This window comes from Puma concolor, chromosome D1, assembly GCF_028749965.1.
Source record: "Puma concolor isolate L17-30 chromosome D1, mPumCon1.1.hap2, whole genome shotgun sequence".
NCBI classification, from domain to species: domain Eukaryota; kingdom Metazoa; phylum Chordata; class Mammalia; order Carnivora; family Felidae; genus Puma; species Puma concolor.
In genome coordinates, this window is record NC_141676.1 from 19829138 (window position 1) to 19854597 (window position 25460).

The 25460-nt window shown below is 36.5% G+C and overlaps 1 protein-coding gene across 2 annotated transcripts in view; it reads right to left on the minus strand.

Annotated features, from left to right (window-relative positions):
• Window positions 1-25460, minus strand: part of TTC17 (tetratricopeptide repeat domain 17) — a 126922-nt gene that overhangs the window by 91005 nt on the left and 10457 nt on the right. For both annotated transcript variants that reach the window (XM_086677642.1, XM_086677641.1), the window contains exons 2-9: window positions 12615-12704; window positions 6719-6888; window positions 5957-6068; window positions 5574-5705; window positions 3447-3556; window positions 2670-2814; window positions 2075-2214; window positions 251-411 (exon numbers count right to left, since the gene is read on the minus strand). In XM_086677642.1, the coding sequence (XP_086533768.1) occupies window positions 251-411; window positions 2075-2214; window positions 2670-2814; window positions 3447-3556; window positions 5574-5705; window positions 5957-6068; window positions 6719-6888; window positions 12615-12704 (1060 nt within the window). The remainder of the gene's footprint in view (window positions 1-250; window positions 412-2074; window positions 2215-2669; window positions 2815-3446; window positions 3557-5573; window positions 5706-5956; window positions 6069-6718; window positions 6889-12614; window positions 12705-25460) is intronic.

Genomic DNA, 25460 nt, shown 5'->3' on the forward strand with positions numbered 1-25460 from the left:
TAAGACTTCTAGGATCTAAAAAATTTTTTACAATAAAATGTGCATTTTAAAAAAGCTAGAGACCAGCTTTTTTAGAAACCAGCTCCCCAGGTCTGTTGGTATACCCACTATGAGGACTCACTTTTAAGACTGAGGGGAGTCGTAAACCACAACTTTATATTACTTTAAGGCTACACAAAAGTTATGAATGTAGAACATGCTAGAAGTGAACTTCCTAACCTGTCTTCAATGATTTGGAATCAATACTTACCTAATTGTGCCTCTTTTGCCATCTGTGTCTCATGGATGATATTTCTTAAGATTTGCTCCTCCTGAATCAGCTTATGTTTCTCTAGGATCTCCTGCTGTCTCAAGTAGTGGTCATGCTGTTTTTGGTATTCTTTCAACTCATTCAGTGTTCGCTGGAGGGATCTTAACATTTTTCAACACCAGGAAAAAGTTATAGAGCTTTAAAATTGAATTTTTAAACACACTTACTGCATAGATTTTGTGGTCATCAGCAAGGATTCTATTTTCCTTAAAATTTTTTTTTTTTTCCTTTTAAGCTACAACCAATGTACCACAAGTTCAAAACAATGGGGTAAAATAAACCTGTCGTTTGTTAACTTGGGGGTAAAAAGATGGATGCAAAATTCTTCCCCTTAAGTACAACTATCCTGACTTTAAATGGTGTGTTGGGATGGTTCAGGTACCCGAAAGATATAAAACAATATACTATAACATTTTGCATCTCAACAACTATTTGCCTCCACAAAGTGTGTGTTAGTTCCACTGACATTCAAAGCTTCCTTACCATCTTTTCTTTTGATTCTGCATAAAGACAAGGTTAACAGAAAAGGCCAACAGTACCTAGCCCTTGAACTGTAGCTCCCTGGGTTTGTGATTTTGGGAAAAACCATAGAAGCCTGGCTTAGAAAGGAATATTTTCTACCACCTGGTATCAATAGATCAGCTGCCTGATTATTTTTAGTCATAAAATCCTTTCTACCTATTACATTGTAACATATGGAGATTTAGGAGCTGTACAGACTGTGCTTACACAGAGAACCAATTCACTCAGCCAGGACAAGTTCTGATCAGGTGTAACAGAAGTCAGGTATAAACAAGTAAGTGGTCATTCCTTCCTTTTCACCACATTATGCTTTAAATTGACTGGAAAATAACCAAATACAGTAATCTAAGGAGTTCCAAATGTCCATTTAGTTCTCTGATAATCAAAGTAGCCTCAATGTTCTCTTTCATAAGAGAAGAACAATTCACTTTGAGTTATGTGAAGTTTCCTAACTGGCCCTACTATTTATGGAATCAAATACATTTTTTATTTTTTATTTTTAAAAAAAAATTTTTTTTTCAACGTTTTTTTTATTTATTTTTGGGACAGAGAGAGACAGAGCATGAACGGGGGAGGGGCAGAGAGAGAGGGAGACACAGAATCGGAAACAGGCTCCAGGCTCCGAGCCATCAGCCCAGAGCCTGATGCGGGGCTCGAACTCACGGACCGCGAGATCGTGACCTGGCTGAAGTCGGACGCTTAACCGACTGCGCCACCCAGGCGCCCCAAATACATTTTTTAAATTAAGCATACTGCAAGGGCCAACTACAACAGAATTTCATTACTGTACAATTTATAGAAATCTGATTAAAATATGCACCAAATAATGTTTCTCAACATCACTTAACTAACTTAACAATAACCCAACAAGGCAGCTAAAGGGGAGAAAGATCAAATATAGCACATGCAAGTGATTTTACTGACAATGCATTCTATGGAAATGAAAACATAATAGAGTTAGTGTTCAAGAGCACCCCAATCCATCTGACTTCATAAAAGCAATCGATGGTCAGAAGTGTAAAGATCTAAAATGACAGAATTTACAGCAAAGATTCTCTAGCTCCTGGAATCCATGCTATTAAAGACTCCTCTGAATTGTGCTGAGCTTCCTACACCTAGAGAAAAGGGACAGGACTAGCAGTAATGAAGAGGTTTTTCTTAATTCTAATGAACAAATTAACATTGACATCACCCTACACAGGTCTAACTTAGGGCTTCAGGGAAATTGTCTTTTCCAATTACCTATGTTGAGCTTCCAATTTCTGCTCGAGTTTTTGCTGACACAGGACAGCATGCTTCCTCTTTATAGCTTGCTCAAACCCAGGTTTGGCTTGCAAAGCATGGTCATAACAGAGCACTGAGTGGTTATACTCCCCCAGCATCTGAAGAGACAAAAACAAACAAACACACACACACACACAAGGAAAAACGTCAGCCACGGCCTGGCTGGATCTGTCCAAATCTCCTAATGATTTATGAGCTCACACTTACATCTTACTCTACAGTGAACGTTATTTTTGATCAGTGACCAAATCTACAACATAAGATATGGTATAAGATAACTAGAAAGTATAACTAGCTTAAGAGGTGCACTCTGCAGGAATTTAATATTACTATCAATTTAATTATTTTTCTTTTTTGTCAAGAGGCTAAGACAATTATGATACATTATTGTGTTGAGGTTTTTCATCCTAATTTCTTCATTTCCATTCCCTTTTTCTTGTTCAGACCAAAAGAGGAAGGAAAAAAGGTAATTTTTAACTGGAAATAAATTATTTAAAAAAGAAAGGAAAAGAGCAACTGGTTTGGCTCATGAAAACAAAAACGTTGTATTTACTGCGTATATGTTTCCCAAAGTGTAATAGCTGGTGAAGAAGTCACTGTCATCCAGAGCTGCATGGACCACAACAGCAGCATCTGCAGAGAAGTGAGCTCTGTGCAGAACATTTGCCAAGTTGACCAGGGCAATGTCTTTATTGTGCCTAAAAGAGAAGGAGAGGCGTAATTAGACGTTAGGAAAGAAGCATGTGCTCTATATGATTACATAACTACTTGACAAGGGAAAATTACATCTGAAGTTATTGAACTTAACTTTGAGTATACCGATAGATGGAGAAAATAACTTAAGAAAATCATACTGTTTCATTTTTACATAACTGATGGTGCTTATTCAATCTGATAGCTACAAATTTTGCCACAAAAATAAGGTCTTGCAGACATTTTATGATTTTAAAATATATTTAGGGCTTATTATTTGTTTTGAGAAAAATTTAATTTATGCTAATTCCTCCAGGCAAGTTTCTTATATTCAAGTCTCAAGTGAATCAGAGCGTGTCTATATTATATATTTTTTCCTTAATGGAAATTAGAAGAACATTATTAAACTTTGCATTTTGAACTCTGAACAAATAATGTATTTGAACTTTGAGCTTTCTGACACTGGTCTTTTTTTTTTTTTTTTTTTTTTGTGATGGGACTAAATTCTTTGAACAGGGATAGAGGAGAGTGTTAAGTACAAAAGAATGCTTCTTCATACTGTTTTCTTATGCATTGTTTCTTTAACAGTCCTGAGTTATGTGGAGACTCAGGCAGTCCAGAAAGGGAGAAACCTTACCTGGAAGAGAAGTGAAGTGCTCGCATGGCACATTCCACTACCTGATATGGCTCATTCTTTATTCTCCAGTAAAATGAAGCCATGTTATACAGTACCCATGAGGAAGAATTCTAGAGATGAAACAAATAAAATGACAATCAAACACAACTCGACACACTTTCTTCGACTTAGAATGTTCAAAGTGAGCACCTTTACTATTCTGTCTCTTCTGAAACTTCATATGAAGAAGAACATGACATTACAGCAGTGATAAAGCCAAAAAAGCCTCCTGATCATCATCAGGAGCAAAGGGCATTAAGGTGTCATCTCCACAGAGAGACTATTCAACTCCAAATTATCACTCCAAGGGGTGAATTATGCTGAAAGCCCGCCAACCGGCCCCAACTTGTTGGTTCCTATTTCAGGATTTCAGAAGTTAGGACCTAACCTACTTAGAATTGCCAGTTGTTCTAATGTGAAATTCCTGAAGTTAACAAATTTAATATCTGAATGAAGGTACATATGTAAGCAAATGACAAGCTTATGCTTTTGTAAAAGATGAATTTTTTTTTAAAGATTTTTTATTTTCAAGTAATGTCTACACCCAATGCGGGGCTTGAACCCACAGTCACAAGATCAAGAGTCACATGCTTTACCAATTGAGCCAGCCAGGTGCCCCTTTTATTTCGTTCTTTAGTCATGCTCACAATGTAATGCAAACCAATACTGCTAAAAAATTATGTCTTCAGTACAGAGTAATAAGTGGATCAGTTACTGAAGTTAAACAGAAATTCCGATTCCTTCTGTGGCTTGGATCTTCGTCTCATAACATATCCTAAATTTTAACCACACAGAGGTCAAAATACTATACTGGACCACTACAAACAATTCAGTGTAAATAAGTTTAAGCCCATGTAGAGAAAATTCAAACTCAGCAGTGCAAAACAGTCAAATTAAGTTTTTTAAAACAGTCATAAAGTTTAAGATAAACAGAAACATACATATGACACCCATTGTTTAATATCTTTAATATATAAAGAGGTCCTAAGAAATCTAAAAAGAAAGACAAAAATGCATGAGAAAATGGGCCAAAAACATGAACAATTCAGAAATAGGAAACAATGGCTAATAATCAAAGAATAGAAATAAAAGAGACACAAATTTTCCTTTTACAAATTGGCACAGATTAAATAGAATGCCAACACTCACGGCTGGCTACACTATATAATAACTTCAGATATTAACTGTAGAAAAGTTACGTAAGTACAGCATTTCTGAGGGACAGTATGACAACATTTATATAAAGGGCTTTAAAAATATGATTACACTTTGATGCCCAAAATTCCACTATTAAAAATTTATTTTATGAAAATAAGTGTTTTAACTATAAAGGTGCATAAAAATAAAGATCCAGAAGATTTTATTATAAAACATTAATTAACTGAGGTTTTTTTCATTCTCTTTTATAGACTTTTATAAACTCTGAATTTTTTTATAATGACAAATTGTTTTCTTTTAAAAATAGTTATTTAAAAAGTAGTTGTTTTTGCGGTGCCTGCGTGGCTCAGTCAGTTAAGCACCTTAAGTCATGATATCCCATCTCATGAGTTCGAGCCCTGCATCTGGCTCTGTGCTGACAGCTCAGAGCCAAGAGCCTGCTTCAGATTCTGTGTCTCCATCTCTTTGCCCCTCCCCAGCTCACGCGCTCTCTCTCTAAAATAAATACACATTAAAAAAAATTTTTTTTAAAGTAGTTATTTTGGGGGTGCTTAGTCTCTCTCTCTCTAAGTAAATAAAAAACATTAAAAAAAATCTTTAAAATAAAAAAAAAATCACTCTCTACACAAAAACAATCTAGGCAGGTTATTTTCTGAGAACAAAAGACCTTCTGTGAGCACAGTCTCTGGCTTTTTCTTTTTTTCTTTTTTAATTTTTTTAAACATTTTTATTTATTTTTGAGCGGGGGAAGGGAAGAGAGAGACAGAGACACAAAATCCGAAGCAGGCTCCAGGCTTCGAGCTGTCAGCACAGAAACTGACGCGGGGCTCGAACCCACAAACTATGAGATCATGACCTGAGCCGAAGTCGGATGCTCAACTGACTGAGCCACCCAGGCGCCCCTGACTCTTTCAATCACTGATGACTTACCTTCTGTAGGCCTTCATGAATGAGGTGGCCTATGTCATCTATACTTCTTCCTAGTCGTTTAGATAAATATGTGAAGATTGGATCTTCTTTAGGTAATAGAGGTGCAGAAAGATTAACTCTCTCTTGTACACCCTGAAGAAAAGAAGAAAAAAAGTGAAAAAAACTAAAACAAAACAGAAAAAGGAGATCATAAGACAAAAGCTCACAAGTAACTCAGTATCTTAATGCATTTATTTTAAAGGCATATTAAGAAATAGGAGATATTTGTAAAATTATAAAGCTGTTTGAAAGAGGAGGAGAAGAAATATAAAGACTATTTACAAGCAAGAGAGTAAATTACAGAAAAAAATGTAGAAAACAAGATCCTAAATCTCTCTACTTACTCGCAGGTGCTGAAAAGCATGTATACTATATGGAAGTTCTAGAATTTTGGTACAATCAGGTTGCTCAGGGTCTGGAGGGACAGGAGATTCTGTGTCGATATAATCTTCAGGGCTAAAATTAAGAAGCCGGGAGCAAGGAATGAATGAAAGGTGAAAAAATGTTTAATTTTCCCCTAATGGAACCATATTTTCATAGCATCTCTACTTTACAACCAATATTAGTCAACATTCAACCTTTTTCACATTGCTACTGCTGGAGTCAATATTTTGAGAGTTCAACTTAAAGGAGATAATTCGAGAGTTAGAAAATAGTAGGTGTATCAAAGAATGTTAAGATCATGGGACTGTTTGAAAAGCTTTTTACAATTCTTTCTAGAAATATTAAACCACTTTACACTTCTATTGACAGCCTCTCTATATTTTTACCAGTTACTGATTTTTAAATATTTTTTTCCAGTTTGATAGGTGAAAACAATTTAAATGGTTTAATTTGTACTTATTTGATCCTTACTGAGAAATATGTTTTCCACATGTTTATGGACCATTTGTATTTCTTTTACTATAAACTGTTCAATCTTCTACTGTAGTATTCAACATTTTAAGTCAATCTTTAAGAATTCTACATGTGAGTTATTTTGAAATTTCAAATTTCAATAAACTCATTCGTGATTGAAGCTTATTCTCATTAGATAATTTACTGATTTGAGAAAGTTCTGTTCGGGAACACGTTAATTTTATTTTTGGAGAGAGATTTTCTTTTACCTGATGTCTTTGCTTTCCAAAGTTATGTATGTGCCATCATAGAGATCCAGGTCTCCTAAGGGCACCTTGGCTTTGATGCAGTCTGGATCTTCTTTATTATGTCTCTGTTCCAGTCCTGTATCTCTGTCCTCATTCTCTTCTATGTGAATTTTTTGAGCAACTAATTGCTTCTGTTGAGAAGACAATAAGAACATAATGCATTTTTCTGTTATTTCAGTCTAGATACCACATAAGAGGAGAATTTAATGTGTTGAAGTTAGAATCCTCTATACAGACAAGGATTCTGAGCACACTAGTGCCCCCTTATCTGCAGAAGTATGTTCTAAGATTCCCAGTGGATACCCCAAACTGTGAACAGTACCAACCCTATATATGTTATGTTTTTTCCCATACATATATACCTATAACAAAGTTTAATGTATAAATTAAGCACAGTAACAGATAACAATAATAATAAAATGCAAGTTATAACAATATACTGTAATAAAAGTTATGTGAACGTAGTCTCTCAAAGTATCTTCTTGTACTGTATTCATCCTCATGATAATGTGAGATAATAAAATGCCTACATGGTAAGATGAAGTGAGGTGAACAACGTACGCACTGTGACACAGTGTTAGACTATTAGTGACCTTCTGACGATAGGTCAGGAGGAGGATCATCTGCTTCTGGACCACAGTTAATTCATGGGTAACTGAAACCACAGAAAGTAAAACTGTGGATAAAGGGGGATTAATTAGTTGACAACTAAATAAGCGTCTCTAAACAGGTATTCATGGACAGAAAGTAACAGAAAATGACATTCACACTAATGGCACCTGAATACCTCCATAATATGATATCTGACCACCTATGAAACTGCATCTATTGGAATGCTGGCTGGCTCAGTTGGTAGAGTGTACAGCTCTTGATCTCAGGGATGGGAATTCAAGCCCCACACTGGGTGTGGAGCCTACTTTAGAATAAAAACTCGGGGCACCTGGATGGCTCAGTCCGTTAAGCATCTGACTTCGGCTCAGGTCACGATCTTAGAGTTCATGAATTCAAGCCCCGCGTCGGGCGCTCTGCTGACAGCATAGAGCCTGGGGCCTGCTTTGGATTCTGTGTCTCCTCTCTCTCTCTGCCCCTCCCCCACTCATACTCTGTCTCTCTCAAAAATTAATAAAAAAAATAATGGGTATGAAATGTTTTAATTATTGGAGTAGACTGTATTACTATTAATGAACTTGTGGCCTTACAAAGGACTCCTCACAAAGGACTCTACACCATTGTTCTGCTGGACTCATATGTGGTCAGTATGACTATTTTGACAAATGTAACATGAGAGGTGCCATTAAATCCTCTGGAGGGAAGCATTTTTACAGCCAGTGTATATTCTTTTCCCTCAGGTACTGAGAACAGCAATATTCCAGACAGTAGCTGTTCTGTCATCTTGAGTTCTGGCTTTTGGACCAGAGTGACATTTAATATGATCTTATTGTTTTAAACCATTAAGATTACTGGGATGTTACTAAATGATGTTTCCACTTACTCCCTCCCCACTCTCCTCCTGTAGGTAAACTATACTATACTGCCCTATGACTTCAAGCTTGGCCATGTGACTTGATCTGGACAATGGAACGTGAGTAGAATTTTTTTTTTTTTTTTTTTACTTTATTTATTTTAAGAGAGAGAGACAGCATGAGTGAGGGCAGAGAGAGAGGGAGAAAATCTCAACTAGGTTCTGCACTGTTAGAGCAGAGCCCAACATGGGGCTCAGATCACGAAATGAGCTAAAATCAAGAGTTAGAAACTCAACCGACTAAGCCATCCAGGTGCCCCGAAATGATGTCACTTCTAAGTAGAAAGTTTAAACAGGCTTGTATATTTGGTTAGTCTTCCTTGAGCCTCCACCTTCCTCTGTGAAACAGCACTGAGATTTTTGGGACTGTTTGTTGCCAATGCAAAAGTTGACATACATTGCAAAATTTAGACTATCTTAACTAATGCAATCCTTAATGTGATTAAACATATTTTCAAATATTTATGAGATATTTTGTAGCTTGATTGAGTCTGCCTATTTTTCCCTAGTGATTCTTCACTGATTTGTAGACATTTGTGAAGAGTGATTCTGTAAACTCATTCTTCAGTTATAACAGTATTCTCCCAGCTTATAACTTATGTTTCAATTTTGTTCATGGTGTCACTTGCGAGACAATTTTAAGATGGACAAAACTATCAATTAATTTTCTTAATTGTGATTTGTGTTATTTAAGGAGCCCTTCTTTATCCCAATGTCATAAACATATTAATATATTCTTATTTTTAAGTTTTAAAGCTTTACTTTTTCACATTTAGTGCTATTGTCTGAACATTTGTGTCCCTTCCACCCTTAAAAATTTATATGTTGAAATCATAACCCCTGAAAATGGTATTAGGATGTGGAGCTTTTCAGAGGTGCTTAGGTCATGAGGTTGCTGTCCATGGAAAATAGAATTTTGCACTAATATTCATGTGGTAGCAAAACCTGATGAAAAGCCATTTTATACTTTTTATCCTCTTGGTGTGAATATTCACACATTTCGCTAAAGAAATATTAATGTCTTTGAATATGGAGTTTGGGACCAGAACCTGCTGGCAGTACAATGTAATACTAGAGATCTATACCTATAACAGTTCTAAAAGAAAAAAAAAAAGTAAAAAGCTGTATTCTAACCATATATAGCCCTGGTGATTTCAGATGAGGGACGGTGAATTTGTGTAAGTACTGCCATCACAGCTTTTTTCTGCTTAGTATTTACATAGTGAAAACTTTTTTCCATCCATTTATCACCACACTGGCTTTGTGTTAGGTGTATTTCTTACACGTCCCATACAGTTGGACTAAGTAAGAAATCCAATCTGATAGTCTGAGTTTCAATCAGCAAGTTTAATCTGATATATTTACTGTGATTGCTGATCTATCTGAATTTATTTTAAACATGTTATTTTGGATTTTCTGTTAAATTTTTTTTTTTTTTTAGATTATTGAAGTGTAGCTGACACAAAATGTTGTATTAGTTTCAGGTATGTTTATCATTCTTTTTCTTTGCTACTGTTTTCTCTTTTCCTGCCTGTCATGTGCTTGTCAACACTTTCTATGTTCCCTCCTCTCCTCCTGTATTTTCTCTTAACTTGTAGGTTTGGAAACTACAGATTGCAGTTCCATTATTTTAGTCCTTGCCTCTACTTTATTTTTGGTTAAGTTTTTCATCAGTAAATATTTTAATGTATTTCTGAAAGATACTCCTTAAATACAGTTTGTTTGGGTGCCCGGGTGGCTCAGTTGGTTGAGTGTCTGACTCCTGATTTCGGTTGAGGTCATGATCCCAATGCTGTGGGATTAAGCCCCACATCATGCTCCATGCTGGGCACGGAGCCTGCTTAAGATTTTCTCTCCCTCTCCCGCTGCCGTTCCTTTGCTCCTGCTCTCTCTCTCTGGAACACACACACACACACACACACACACACACACACACACACTCACGCACACACACAAAACACACAAAAAAATCTCTTTAAAAAAAAAAAAAAAAGGGAGGGTGCCTGGATGGCTCAGTGGGTTACATCCAAGTCTTGGTTTCCGCTCAGGTCATGATCCTGGGGTGGTGGGATTAAGCCCTCCTTTGAGCTCTGCGCTGGGTGTGGAGGCTGCTTAAGATTCTCTCTCCCCACCCCCTCCACTCTGCTCCTTCCCCTGCTCGTGCTCTCTCTCTCAAATAAAAAAATAAATAAAACAAAGAACTTAAAATAAATAAATAAATAAATAAATAAATAAATAAATAAATAAATAAAAATACAGTTTGTTTGAATCAAAATCCAATGAGACCCACACACTGCAATGGCTGATTTGTCTATAAATCTGTTAATCTACTGGTAATTCCTCCAGTTCCCCTCCCCACCTTTTTTAATCTTTATAATTTGTTTAAAAAGTTGGGTCATTTGTCCTGCAAAGCTTGCCACTCTATACGATTTTGTTGACTGCATCTCCTAGGTTCATTTCACGTGTCCCTTTCTTTGTCTTGTACATTTCCTAAATATTGACAGCAGGATCCAGGGGTTCTTAACTTTTTTGTGTCATAGACTTCTTTGGCAGTCTGATGAAATCTGCAGACTCCCTTCTCAGAATGATCTTTTAAATGCATAAAAAATATAGAATGGCAAAGGAAATGTCATTGAAAACAAATGACACTGGAAAATACAGTGGTTTGACTGAATTCCTATTTCTTTTGGCAAGACTACTTGAAAGGTAGCAAGACTCTTAAATTTTTAGTATGTATGCCCATAAGTTTTCCAACAGGATTTTGTTACTTTCACCTTCTCATAAACAGAAGAGTCTAACAAGCCTTAACTAATCACTGAACATATACCTCAACACAACTACATATTAATTTAATCTAGTTTTACCTTTCAAAGCACAAAAAAATAATTAAATAAGGTTAGCAACTTCTTCATTAGTATTTTTACTCATCAATGTATATCCTACGCGTGTCTACTGGGTGTACTTTTCTTTGTGCTGAAGTACATCTTTAATTTTCTTTAAAGTGAGAGTCTGGTAAATAAACTCTGTATGTCAGAAAACATCTTTGCTTTACCCTCACTCTTGAATGATGGTTTAAAAGAACATAAAATTCTAGTTTGACTGGTTTTCCCCTTAGCACTTTGAGGTTATTCCTCCACTGTCTTCTGGCACCTTATGAAGTTCATTTAGTTGTCACTACTTTGTAGAAAAATGATATTGTTTAGTGTGATGGCATTAAGTCTACATTTCAGTGAATAACAAATTTTTATCTCCAGCCTGTACCTTAATCAAAAACTGATGGAGTCAACATTTTTCATTTTCGTTTTCATTGACATGATGAATGGCATTTTCCCCCTTCACATACTCTAAGTCTCCTTCTCTTTATATCATACTGCCTCTTAAAAAAAAGAATGGAAATAAACATATACAATGTGTATATGCATTTGAAAATAAAAACTATTTTCTGCACCGATGCACTTTTTGAACACTGTGTTTAAAAAAAAAAACATATAAAGCTTCCAAGCACGAAGCTGTATAAATATACCTACTGTCTTATTCCCAGTTTTTCAAATAATTAATATTGTGTGTAATTAAGCAAAATCAGTTTATGGAAATCAAATGATAGAAACAAAAAGGTCAGATTTTATTATCACCAATAGGTTTCAAGTTTTCAAGGTGCAAAGTGATTAATGCTTTCATCTCATCGTAAGAACACATAATAACAAGACCTTAGAAATTACTTGGAAATTAATAAAAATTACATTTTTATAGAGTATTGAAACCATTCTTCCTTTTTGTATTTTACCCAAACTCTCCTTCTAAACATATGTATAGAGACTGTTCCTTTTCATACTTGATGGAAAAACTTATACATAGAAACCCTGAACAAGGATAGGAGTCAAGAATCAAGCAAAACCCAAGTTAGTCTGTTTCTCTTACTATTGCTCAAATGTCCTCTAATTAGAGGTTATTTTTAAAATCAGGATTTAAAGGTAATATATTCAGGGTGCCAAGGTGGCTCAGGCAGTTAAGCATCGGACTGGACTTCGGCTCAGGTCATGATCTCATGGTTTGTGGGTTTGAGCCCCACATCAGGCTAGGTGCTGACAGCTCAGAGCCTGGAGACTGCTTCGAATTCTGTCTCTTTCTCTGCCCCTCCCCAGCTCATGGTCTGTCTCTGTCTCTCAAAAATAAATAAAATGTTTTTAAAAAAGTTAAAAATGAAAGTAATATATTCCTATAAAACTGAGAAGAATTGAGCTTAAGAAATAATTCGCTCTCATTTTTCTTTGAATACAATAGCTCCCCATGAAATACAACAAGTTTCAGCTGCATATCACATGCCCATTGCCTCACCTCCAATTCTTTGAGGTAGTTAACGGTTGTTTCTTGTCTCATTAATATGACTAAGTCATGGGGATGCTTCAAGTTCATCGGCGAATCCACCTGCAAGCAAGTAAGTGATAAATAAAGCTCAGATTTCATTAACATTTGTTTGGATTCATATAAAGTTCCCTTTAATATGCTTTAAATTACTGTTCAACTACCACTATAATCAGTGTTAGGTGCTTACTAAAACCCAAGGACTATTTCAAAAGTGATCGCACATAAATTTCAGCAAAGAGAATATCATGTTCAATAGCTGTCCCTTGAATTCCAACTTGAAAGACTAAGCTTTTGAAGTGAGTATTCTAACTTGGTCACTCATAGAAGAAATATGCGAGCAGAGAAGTATTTGGCAATGAGTGATAAAGTAAATTGCTTAAAAGATAATTCATGCTTGTAACAATAAAAAAGGAATTGTCTTGTCTTGACAGAATATTCCATATCCGAACAGGTTTGGAGTGATAAAAGGAAAACACTAAAAGCACCTATTTTTGAAGGCTATTTGTAGAATCCATAAATCAAAGTTAATATAAAATAATCTTGAGATCTCTTATTTACAGCTCATGTTCTCTGGATCATAAACAAGTGACCATGTGGTTGAAGATGTAGGAAAAATGAGCCCTCCTCTGCTAAAAGGAGGCTTATAAATTTGTTCTGGTTGAATGGAGGGTCATTTGACAACATGTATCAAAATGTTAAAAGCGCCTATCTTTTGATCTGGCAATATTAACTCTAGGAAAACTATCCTATAGACGTTATTAAGCAAATAGGCAAAAATATACACAAGGATAAAAAATATATATATACACACACAACAAAGCTCACTACAACACTTTAAGCTGCCAAAAAAATTAGACACAACCTAAGCCCACCAATAAGAGAATGGGGAAATCCACAGTCTAAAATAGGATACAAAAAGACTAGACATACTGTCATGGGAGGATGTTCACAATGTATAATTAACTAAAAATAAAGAATATGTATACTACGATATTTTTAAGAAATTACGTGCATATATTTTTATAAATGTATACATGTTTCTACATGCACAAAACCAAGTAAGTTTACAGTGGTTTCTTTTGGGAAGTGGGATTAAGAAGAGAGGCACACTCTCTTTATTTATATTTGTACATTTTAAAACTGTTTATCATGTACACATATTACATTTATAATAAAGAAAAAAAACCACACACACACACACACACACACACACACACACACGGTTTTTGAATTCCAGAAAAATCTGACAGCGTTCTTGGCGCCTAAGGGATAAGATAAAGTTCCTGCTATCACATGGTGCTAGACTGGAGTTATCAAATTATATACAAGCTCTTCAGGAAGTTCCACTTTGAGAAAAAACTATCTTTTTGTAATCTTTAAGAAATGGGTATCAGCTCAACTAATTGAATTTAGAGCTAGCTTTTTAAGTGCAGAAGGTAGACTTACATAGATCTTGGTGAATACAACGGCCTATTAAAAAAGATTTTAGGGGTGCCTGGGTGGCTCAGTTGGTTAAGTGTCCAACTCTTGATCTCAGCTCAGCTCATGATCTAACAGCTCATGAGATCGAGCCCCACATCGGGTTCTACACCAACATTGGACAACGTGGAGCCTGCTTGGGATTTTCTCTCTCTCCCTTTCTGCCTCTACCCAACTCTCTCTCTCTCAAAATAAATAAATAAACAAACAATCTAAAAAATATTTTAAAAGAAGAAATAAGAACAACATGAAATAGGGGTGCCTGGGTGGCTCAGTTGGTTAAGGGTCTGACTCTTGATTTCGGCTCAGGTCATGATCTCACTGTTTTGTGGGTTCAAGCCCCACATCGGGCTCTGCGCAGAGCCTGCTTGGGATTCTCAACCTCTCTCTTTCTCTCTGCCCTTCCCCTGCTAGTGATCTCTCTACTCTCTCAAAATAAATAAGTAAATTTTAAAAAATTAAAAAAAAAAAACAACATGAAATAAAGTTGGATGCTTGCTTTAATAATATGCATTAAATTGGACAATGTTAAGTGACTACAGATAAAACTCATCTGCCCTTGCTCATTCTATCATTTCAGAGATGCCAGAGGAAAAAGAGACGCTAGTCCAGAATAACTTCCCTTGTAATTATCTGGATGTATAATTATTATTGTATCATTATGGATAATCATTGCCCATGGTCTTGCTTTTAAGATGAGATTCATTCACTGCTTCCCCTGGCCTTTCCACTATATTGGAATTTATATCAAAACTGCACTCTGTACTTAAAAGGCACTAAAAATATAATAGCAAGGCCTATAGTACTTGACCACCTGAGACGTAAATCTCCTCTATCAATCAAAGCTAACAAAAGCCTGCAAGCAAAACGTTAGGTTTATCTCAATAAGACATAGAACATTTTGCTTCTCTTGAGAAGTATTTGAACATATTCCCAACAGTCAAATGCATATAGGGCAGGGAAAGCTACTATATAATGGATTGAATATGGACTGATTTAACTCCCAAGGCCCATCAACCTTTTTTTATGACATTGTAATATATTATTTGTGATACATTATAGGACACCAAAATTTTTACAGAAGAAAATGTAAAAGCTATAGCCAGTGGTCAGAGTGCAAAAGAGCTTTACATAAGGAGGCCAGAGAAAATCTGCTTACTTTGCTACTTCATCCAGACTTCAAGAGGTAGCTATTTAGTACATGACTGTATCGGTATTTTTAAACAAGGTTTTTAGAAAAAGACAAGAAAACAAAACCAAAAACAGGGCAAGGGGGAGGAATGCGGGAGTAAGATGTTCCCATTCCAAAATACCTAAACGTTCTGGTCACCTGGAGAACTGCATGAGGAACAAAAGAATGAAGACTTACACTGAAGAAAGACTGAAAGCACAATCTTAGTTTCAGATTAAAAAGATACTAGCTAATCAGGGCTTTATCATATTTGCATAGCAAGGGTTTGGCCAACGTTCCTTTGTAAGGAAGTACTTTTCATTTCCTGAAGTTTCATTAAGTTCAACACAGATACAACAGCTAGAGGAGACACAAAGATAAAATTATCACAGAAGGAAGGGAGTGCACTGACAGCTGTGCTTCCCCTCTGGACACGGCAGCAAATGGCATGGCTCTTTGCCAGATAAGGGTTGGTTGCAGATTTATGCCTGGCGTATATTTTTATTGAGGTAACTTCAAGTTCTTAAAATTTAAGGCTTTATAATATCTTTGACAAATGCTAATCAGCTTGAATTTCTCTCCTTTCAAACGCCTCTCCTCCTCAGGTTACAAAAGAGAGTATGTTTGTAAAGGTACAACATCCACTCAGCCAATAAACGTTTCTTAAGCCTCCGTAAACCAGGCCCACCATGTCAATATGGGAAACCTACGTACTCCAATTTTATTCACAGTGTGAATGCCTTCAAAATCTTTAGCATTTAGGAGAGGCTGCTATCAGCCCAGGAGCAAAAGGTGACAAGAATTAGAGAGGTAGGTTAAAAAGGACATGACTCATATGTAAGATCTCAAAGCACCTTGTGGCTTTTTCACAAGGGACAAGCAACCCTACAAAATTCCATTACTTCACAGCATAATAAATGATGCTTGTAATGACTTGAATCATAAAGAAAAGGGAATTATTTTCAAATTTGTTCTACTTAAGATGGTTAAAAAAGTATGAAATATCTTTTACAGCAAAGTTTATACTGCAAGGAAAAACTGACCAAATATTTGGAAATTAGCTAAACGGACTTCTATTATACAGAATGACTCATTCTCTAAGAGTTCTCAATTCAATTTTATTTTCCTTTGAATACATTATATTATATAAGTACATGTGTCCAATTACATAGAACAGCAGTAAATATCTGACTCATATCAAGTTCATTTTCATATATTTCATTTGCTGCTGGTCTCTCTAACCGAGATATTGTTAATAACTACCTCTCTAATCTGGAACCCTACCTCAGTAAATTCACAGGGTCACGGAGGGAAATGTCACTATATAAGGATAATTACTTCACTGCCAAATCTATAAAAGGTGACTATTTTAAACTTAAAATAACCATTTGAAGGGTATAAACATTTTTGAGTTCTACAAAAGCAAGACAGAGGCAATCACTTTCCACTGGTCCTTTATGACAGGAGATTGAATACTTCTATATTATAATATTAATTCCAGCCCTCATATGCAACTTATTCTTCACATATGCTAAACATTCTTACCTATTATTTTTAATGGTATTCAAATGAATACATGAGAGCAGCATTACTGAAATCTTTTTTTTTTTAAATTTTTTTAATCTTTATTTTTGAGAGAGAGAGAGAGAGAGAGAGAGAGAGACACAGAGTGAGAGTGGGGGAGGGGCAGTGACAGAGGGAAACACAGAATCTGAAACAGGCTCCAGGCTCTGAGCTGTCAGCACAAAGCCCGACACAGGGCTGGAACTCACGAACTGAGAGATCATGGCCTTAGCGGAAGTCAGACACTTAGCCGACTGAGCCACCCAGGTGCCCATACTGAAATCTTTTATTATGCCATATCCACTTTTATCTTTTTAATATATTTTTTAATGTTTATTTTTGAGAGAGAAAGAGAGAAACAGAGGCGTGACTGGGGAAGGGGCAGAGACAGAGACACAGAATCCGAAGCAGGCTCCAGGCTCTGAGCTGTCAGCACAGAGCCCGACATGGGGCTCGAACCCACGAACTGTGAGATCATGACCTGAGCCAAAGTTGACACTTAACCAACTGAGCCACCCAGATGCTCCATGCTATACCCATTTTAAAAAATTTCCCCTTGTGCTTGCTTCGGTAGCACATATACTAAAATTAAAAAATTTCCCCTTAATTAGAAACTAGGGATGGAATAGTTTAAATTTTTTTATTCAAAATTTTAGATTATTTATTGAGACAATATGCTGGAAAACATAAATAAAGATCTTCAAAGCAATGCAGATTTTACCACTACCTGAAGTGATCCCATTTCGTGGGTATTTACAATGTTTGCTATCTAGTATCTGGAATCCCCTTCTTGTGGCAAAAGCACCTGCCCTGCTTAGCTGGAAGCATCCTTCCCTACGTGGGAAGTCCTGAGCAGTAGATCCCTTTCCCTTGGTCATGGTAATCTTTGAGAAGGGACATTAACCAACTGGTCAGCTGGTACTAAAGAGACTCTAATCCAGAACTTTTTGTTTGAGCTACGGGGACCAGCCGTCTTGTATTCACAGGGAGCCTGAGAATGGGGTTAAGGAAGCAGAGAAATGAAGACAGAGAGCAACCTATTGTGGTTATACTGTTTTATCAGCCCTGGATCGAACTGTATCTGCAGCACTTAGAATCTGTCCAAATATTCCAATAAAAATTTTCTACAGAAGTCTTGATGCTATTTCCAAACATCTGCCAAAATTTCTTCTAAACCCTCTGCCTAGGGCCTCTTCTTACCCTAGTGGCTCTTTTCAGATCTTCTGTCCCTTTGCACATGCTAATTCTCCTACCTGGAACACACTTCTATCCTGATGCTTTTGCTGAAGGCCAAATGACTGGGCTCAAATGACATTTCTTTTGTGAAGCCATTCCTCTCTTGAGCTCCCATAGTACTTTTTACACACTCCTTTAATAGTGCTTATTACATTAATTATTGTATGTCTGTCTCTCCAGAAAAAAATTTTTTGTATTCCTTGTTCTACCTCCAGTAGTTCATATGCTTTCAGGAACATGTCAAGCACTTAATATGCTGCTGGTTGTTTGATGAAGTTGTCTGACGTCACATTTGGTAGAATATCCATCTCCACCAAGACTATCATTCATTGATGACTACCTGTACAGGAGATAAAGTGGCTAGGCCTCAAGGGATCGTGAAAAGTTAAGTCCTTCACAGGTCTAGGCCTCAAGGGATCGTGAAAAGTAAGTCCTTCACAGGTCTAGGCTTCCAGGGATTGTGAAAAGTAAGTCCTTCACAGGTCTATGACTAGCTGTGCAACCTTAAGCAAATCACCTTCTCTGCATGGGCTTCCATTTCCTCATCTATAAGCTGAGGGAACCCAGCCTGATGACTTTTAAAGTTCCATATGTTCTTCATATCCAACCCCCATAAAAGATTTAACACTATCGTGAAAGTGTCACATTTTTATCAGTCTCAGGTGCCACTGAAGGAATCTAATATTCAAATGAATGAAATGATCATTCTTTCAATTTGCCGGTATAAATTTGTACTTGCTCTAGGTAGGGACTCTTTCCAAAGCTGCAGCTGAAAGCATTTTTTAAACTGTCAATTTGTCAAATTAAACCAAGGTTCCAATTAGCAGTGGCTATTTATTTCTGAGCAGTTAAGTTGTTCACTGTGTCACAGGCAAAATTAGCTCTCCCTGTCCTTATGTCACTTAATTCTAACAAAGTTCAACTGGAAAAGAAATTTTTGTTTGATCATAAGCTAAATATATAGTTTACAATAAAAACAAAGACATTATGGACAATATTAAAAAAATTAAAATTACTTGAAAAGTCTGCTGTCAGACCTAGTTAATTATGTCAGAATAACTTCTCTGCATATGTATACACACACACTGCTATGTAGATAAAACATTTTTACAAAAACGGGATCATATTTACTACACTGCATCCTTCCCTTCCCCACTGTTTCCTAAATTTTATCAGCTTGTTTTCTCAGGAATTACAGATCTATGTCATCATATTTAGTGGGTAATATTACATTAAAGTTATTTATCCAGGTTACTGCTAATTAAAATTTGGGCTTTTAGTTCTTCTCCCTTTTTAATGGTATTGAGATGAATATCCTTACACTTAAATTTTTTTTATTGCTGCTTACTTATTTTTTTCTTAAAAAAGAATTGCTAGGTTAAAGGGACTACACTTTTAAATTTCTATTTTTTGCTGGCTTTTTTCCAGAATAGCTGAATCAACTTAAATTCCTACCAACAGTCACTGAGTTTTTCCACACTCTTAAAAACAAAGGGAAAAGAGTGAACACATTTTAATCTCTTTGTTGGCCACATGTGTTTCTTCTTTTGTGTGCTTATAAAAAATCTTCCTCATTGCCTCCCTTTAAACCCACTGATACTTTACAACACAATTTTATGAATGGTGGTTTCCAGTTGGTGAGACTCAACATGATTATCTTCTTGGTTTTGTTTTCTGACTTTTTCTACAGCAAACATATATTACTTATGTTTATAAAACATATCTCTCTTTTTAAGTACTACCTACAGGTCTTGTTAAAGTGAAACCTCAGAATGTTATGTGATGTGTATTTTTAAACAAAAAATGAGTTGTGATGACAACTTAGGTCTGAGGAACAACCCTGTCGCTTTTCCTTATATATTCATAGAGAAAAAAGTTCCTCTCCCAGATGTGGGGCCAGTCAAAACACTTCTAAAAGGTAACATCTTTTGTATTTTTTGTTTGTTACCTTAGTCTCCTCAGATTTTTATCCTTATCTCAAATCTAATTCACTACCATTTTCAAATGACTGACCAAAGAACCCTCACCTTTGTGACCCCTGGCAGGTGAATACAGGGGCAAGCAAGATGAGTGGATAGGGATGGAATGAGGGAGGCAGAAGTCTGTTGCCTGACTTTGCATGTAATTCTTTCTTTAGGATTCAAGTCTGACCATCATGGACCTGGACTTTCCTCCAGGTCGAGAGAAGTACAAATTCACAAACAAAATACCAGTCCAGCCTCAGCTCTGGAAAGGGACTTTCATGGGCTCCTGACTATAATAACTTTCAAAACTTTAATAGAGAAGCAGATCTTTCACTGGAAACATTTAATTGTTTCAGATCAATAAAACACTATTATTATGAACTGTCAGGACCCGGAAATATTTTTGTTAAAGAAGACTTTTTTTTTTTTTTGCCATTAGTGTACTTGTACAATATGGTATTTTAATGTTTTAAAACATGGACTTCAATTTTGTAGGATATCAGGTTATTGAAACTAAATATAAACTACTGAAGCTAAATATAAACTTTAAATAAATAAAAATACTGAATCTTGACCATCACATGAATTTTTGTGGCTCGTATCTCTATTTCCTAAAGTTTTACTCTCAATTAGATTTACATTCCCATGTTCACAGTTCTTGGAAGACAAAGTCGTAAATGCTTAAACACACAAAAAACAATCTAGGTATCTGAAGTATATTATATAGCTATAGTCTAGATTTGACCATGTGCAGTGTTGCAGCCAATTTTATGAGAGCAATCATATCAAACAAGCACCATTTTCCAAAGTGATAAATAAGCAAGTTAATAACCATTTTCAACATAAACAACAAATGAACAACTTCTTATACACGCGTGCTACCAGGCTACACGTTCTGATTTGTATCACCAGGAAACATACAAATAACAATGAATAAAGTAGACAATTTACAACTTTACAAGGAAAGAAAATGAAATGCTGGATCGGGACACGAGAGTCACGGATATTTCTCCTTTGCATATTTATGATATTCTTGTAAACATATACAGAACAATGTCGCTGTGCAATTAGAGCTATTTTATATGTAACTCAGAAGTGACTCTCATTCCAGCAGCTAATATTTATTGAGCATGGAATAATGGCCCCCAAAGATGGTCATGTCCTAATCCCCAGAACCTGTGACTAGTTAGGTTATGTGGCAAAGGGAAATTAAAGTAGCTGATGGAGTTAAGGTTGCTATTCAGATTACTTTACTTAAGACAGAATATAACCTGGAATATCCATGTGGGCCTAATGTAATCACAAGGGTCCTTAAAAGTGGAATAGGGAGGTCAAAGAGAGAGATGCTGCTAAGAAAAGTCAGAGAAATGCAATGTTGCTAGCTTTGTGATACAATGAAAGGGGGCCAAGAAGCAAGGAATGTGGGTGGCCTCTGGAAACTACAAAGAGGTAAGGAAATGGACTCTCCTAATATCTCCAGGAAGATGTGCAGCATTACTGTCCCCTTGATTTTAGCCCCAGCGCAAAATGGGTTGAACTGCTAACCTACACAACTGTAAGATGATAAATCTCTGTTGTTTTAAGACATAAACTGTGGTAATTTTTTACAGCAGCAAACAGAAAACGAATATAAGCACCCGCTAAGTTCCAGACACAATGCCAGGCTTAAAGGTGATAAGTACAATATATGTAAGCATAAAAATTCTTAGTTGGGTGCTATAGACTGAACTGTGTCTCCCCAAAAATTTTACGTTGAAGCTGTAACCTCCAATGTCATGGTAATTGGAGAGTAGCCCTTTGGAGGGTAATTTGGTTTAGATGAGGTCATGAGGTTGGGGCCTTATGACGGGATTGGTGCCCTTATAAGAGGAGACACTGAAAGCTTGCTTTCTCTTTCTCTCTGCCACCTGAGGACACAGCAAGAATGCAGCGGGTCTGCAAGCCAGAAACAGAGCTTTCACCAGAACCTGATCACTCTGGCACTCTGACCTTAGACTTCTGGCCTCCAAAACTGTGAGAAAAACTTCGGTGCTTAAGTCACTCAGTTTACAGGATTTTGTTATTGAGGTTTGTTAATCAAATATTGGAAAAGGGACACGGAAATGAGTGCCAGAAATTGAACCTTAATTTTTATCATTACTCAGGTGACGGCAACTCAACAGCCAGGAAATAACTTCGCTATGTCACGCTAGAAATCACTGCTGTACTACACCATTGAATAAAGTTCAACTTTATTACTCATCAAACAGTAGTAGTATTAACTCTGGGTGGGGGGGTCAGCTTGACTAATTTCTTTTACTGCAATCCCAACAAGTGTGAAGTAAGCGTTAATGACAAAGGTTTAATTTTTCCATGAAGATAACCAAACCAAACTGAAAGTTCCTTTTTGTTCATACTTCCACTGACAGCCGTAACACTGTTTCGCTAAGGGCAATGGATGGGATAAGGGCTGTCTGACTAGAAGCAGATTATATAAACAAAGATTTGACATATATCCCAAACACTGTTGGGCATTTTAAACACTCCTGATGCAATCCTTTAAAAGGACGACTCGGCAATAAGAAAATTAAATATGCATTCTTCAAACAGGTAAATTCCACTTCAAAGAATTCTTACAGATCTACTCAATATGTTCACAGGAGCATGTGAAGACACATGAATGGGCACACACACTCACAGCAGTAAAAACCTGGAAACAATCTAAATGCCTGTCATTAGGGAACTGGTTAAATAAATTACAGAATAGCCATACAATCAAATACTATGCAATTTTAAGGGCAAAGAGAGTAGCTTTTCATTTCTGACAGATGTCTAATTCTATTAATAAAAAGCAGTGGTGAGACAAAATGTTTCCAGTTGTGGTTTTTTTTTAATTTTTTTTTTTTATCATTTATTTATTTTTGAGACAGAGAGAGACAGAGCATGAACGGGGGAGGGGCAGAGAGAGAGGGAGACACAGAATTGGAAGCAGGCTCCAGGCTCTGAGCCATCAGCCCAGAGCCCGACGCGGGACTCGAACTCACGGACCGCGAGATCGTGACCTGAGCCGAAGTCAGACGCTCAACCGACTGAGCCACCCAGGCACCCCCAGTTGTGTTTTTTAAAAATCCACATGAGCGTTTGCAAATGCATGGGAACTTTTTGGAAGAATACACAAATAATTTTGTGATTACTTCCAGGAAGCACTATGAGTGGTTATGAAACTTTCACTTTTCATTTTATGTCCTACTAAGTAGCTTGAAAATATTTTTTTGAACAATGATCACGTATTTTATACTTTCAAATTCAATTATAGGATGCCTGGGTGGCTCAGTCAGTAGAGTATCTGACTCTTGATCTCAGGGTCCTGAGTTCAGCTCCCACATTGGGCATGGAACCCACTTAAAAAAAATCAAATTCAATTTAAAAATAGAGAAAATATTGATGTTTTATATACAAAACAACAGAAATATTTTTCTTTACATTGGTAGTAATGTTTAGCAGTACAGAGAACAGTTTAGAATGCGATCTAAGCTGGAATTTATACACAGCCACTTCCTACCTGCATGGCCTTGGGCAAGGAGTTTAACCACACTCGGCCTAAATTTCTTTATTTAATTGAGATATCAATACCCACATCTTACTGGGTCTATATGACCATAAAATGACAAATGAATATTGAAAACACTTGGTAAAGTGCTCAGTGGAATTGACATTAAATTTTTATTGCTATAAAAGCTACCTGCTGACATTATCCTAAATTAGAGTCCCTTCCATGTATGACTATAAAATGCAAACTCTGTGAAGGCAAGGACAATCTCAATCACAGCTGTATTCCACGTACCTAACACAGAAAGGATTCCAATATGTGTTTAACGAGCAAACTAAGCCTGTCAAATGTAATGGCACACAAAAAGCTCTCAGCAAATATTTGCTCAAATAAAACGTTCCCGACTCCATTTGACCATTTTGGGCATGTACCACTCTCTAAAGCTTTACTAAAGATTAACTATCCATCTCATCTCCCGACCAAGCAATTAGACTAAAAGAGGAAAGGGCAGATCATGAGGGCACAAGGTGAGGAGGGTTCTCCTGCTGGTCACCTGATTTTAATTTAAATAACTAAGTGCCTCAGAGGGTAAGTGAAGAATGAGGTGAGATGTTAGTAATAAAAATACATAAATGAATTCTTTTCAAAGTTAGACTCATGAAGTAGTTACTGCTGACTAAATAAATATGGGAGACACAATCTGATCTGGCTAGTGTGAATTCCTGGTAGTAGGCCTTGAAAGCAAACATATACTTTAGCTTATTTAAAAGTGTCATGACGGTATAGATTTTTAACAAATGTTTCTTTTGTGTATGTTAAATGTCTGACGTTAAGGACTTACCTAAATTTGTATAGTAATCAATTAATTTCAGTAATGTCTCAATCTCAAAGTTCTTTGAGCATATCATTTAAGGTATGTTGAAGAGATAGTATTTCCAAACAGCCAATCGGAATGTAGGTTATCTGAGACACCATTTTACAACTCTGGTTCAGAGATACTACATTCTTAGAGAAGTCTTGGTTTATCTAGAGCTTTTATTGTTAGCAGGGAGAATGCATAAATTGGCTTGCCCCCTTTAAAGTAAATGCACTGCGCTTTCTCCAGACTACTAAAACGATGGTGGCCCTTCACTGTGCTAATATGCAAGAGCTTTTACAAGTGTAAGCAACTGCCTGAACACATACATGCAGGTACCCTCCCTTTCTCTTTCGTATGCAATACTTCCGAGTGTGTACGATGTGTCAGGGACCATTTTTGCCATGGGGGTTACCTCACTGAATATAACAAAGGTCAACGAAAAAGTTAATGTTCTTGTAGGAAGACCAGTAATACATTACAATAGAGTAATAGGTGCTATGAAGAAAACTAAAGCAAAGTAAGAAGACAGAATGATGGAAGGAGATGCTGTTTTAGATAGTGTGGTCAGAAGATAGGTGACATGTGAACAGATTTGAAAGAGAGCCATGAGAATGTCTGCAGAAATTTCTCAAGCAACAGAAGGACCAAGAACAAAGTTGGTTCTCTCAAGACCCACCCCAAAGGCCAGTATGGCCGAATCACAGAATACAAGAAGGAAAGTGGTATTTGCAGTAGAGAGGTGGCCAGGGGCCAGGTCCCAGATCTTACAAGGGCCTGCCTTATAGGCCATGGTACAAAGTCCAAAATTTTTTTCTTAAAAGTATCATGGGAAACCACTGAAGGTTTTCTGATGCTCTTTGGATCTCTTCCCCCTACAAGCCTTAAAAGAGTGACACGACCAGACTTATGATCTTTAAAAGTGTAGAGAATACCCAAAAAACAAATAATCCAGTGAAGAAATGGGCTGAAGACATGAATAGACACTTTTCTAAAGAAGACATCCGGATGGCCAACA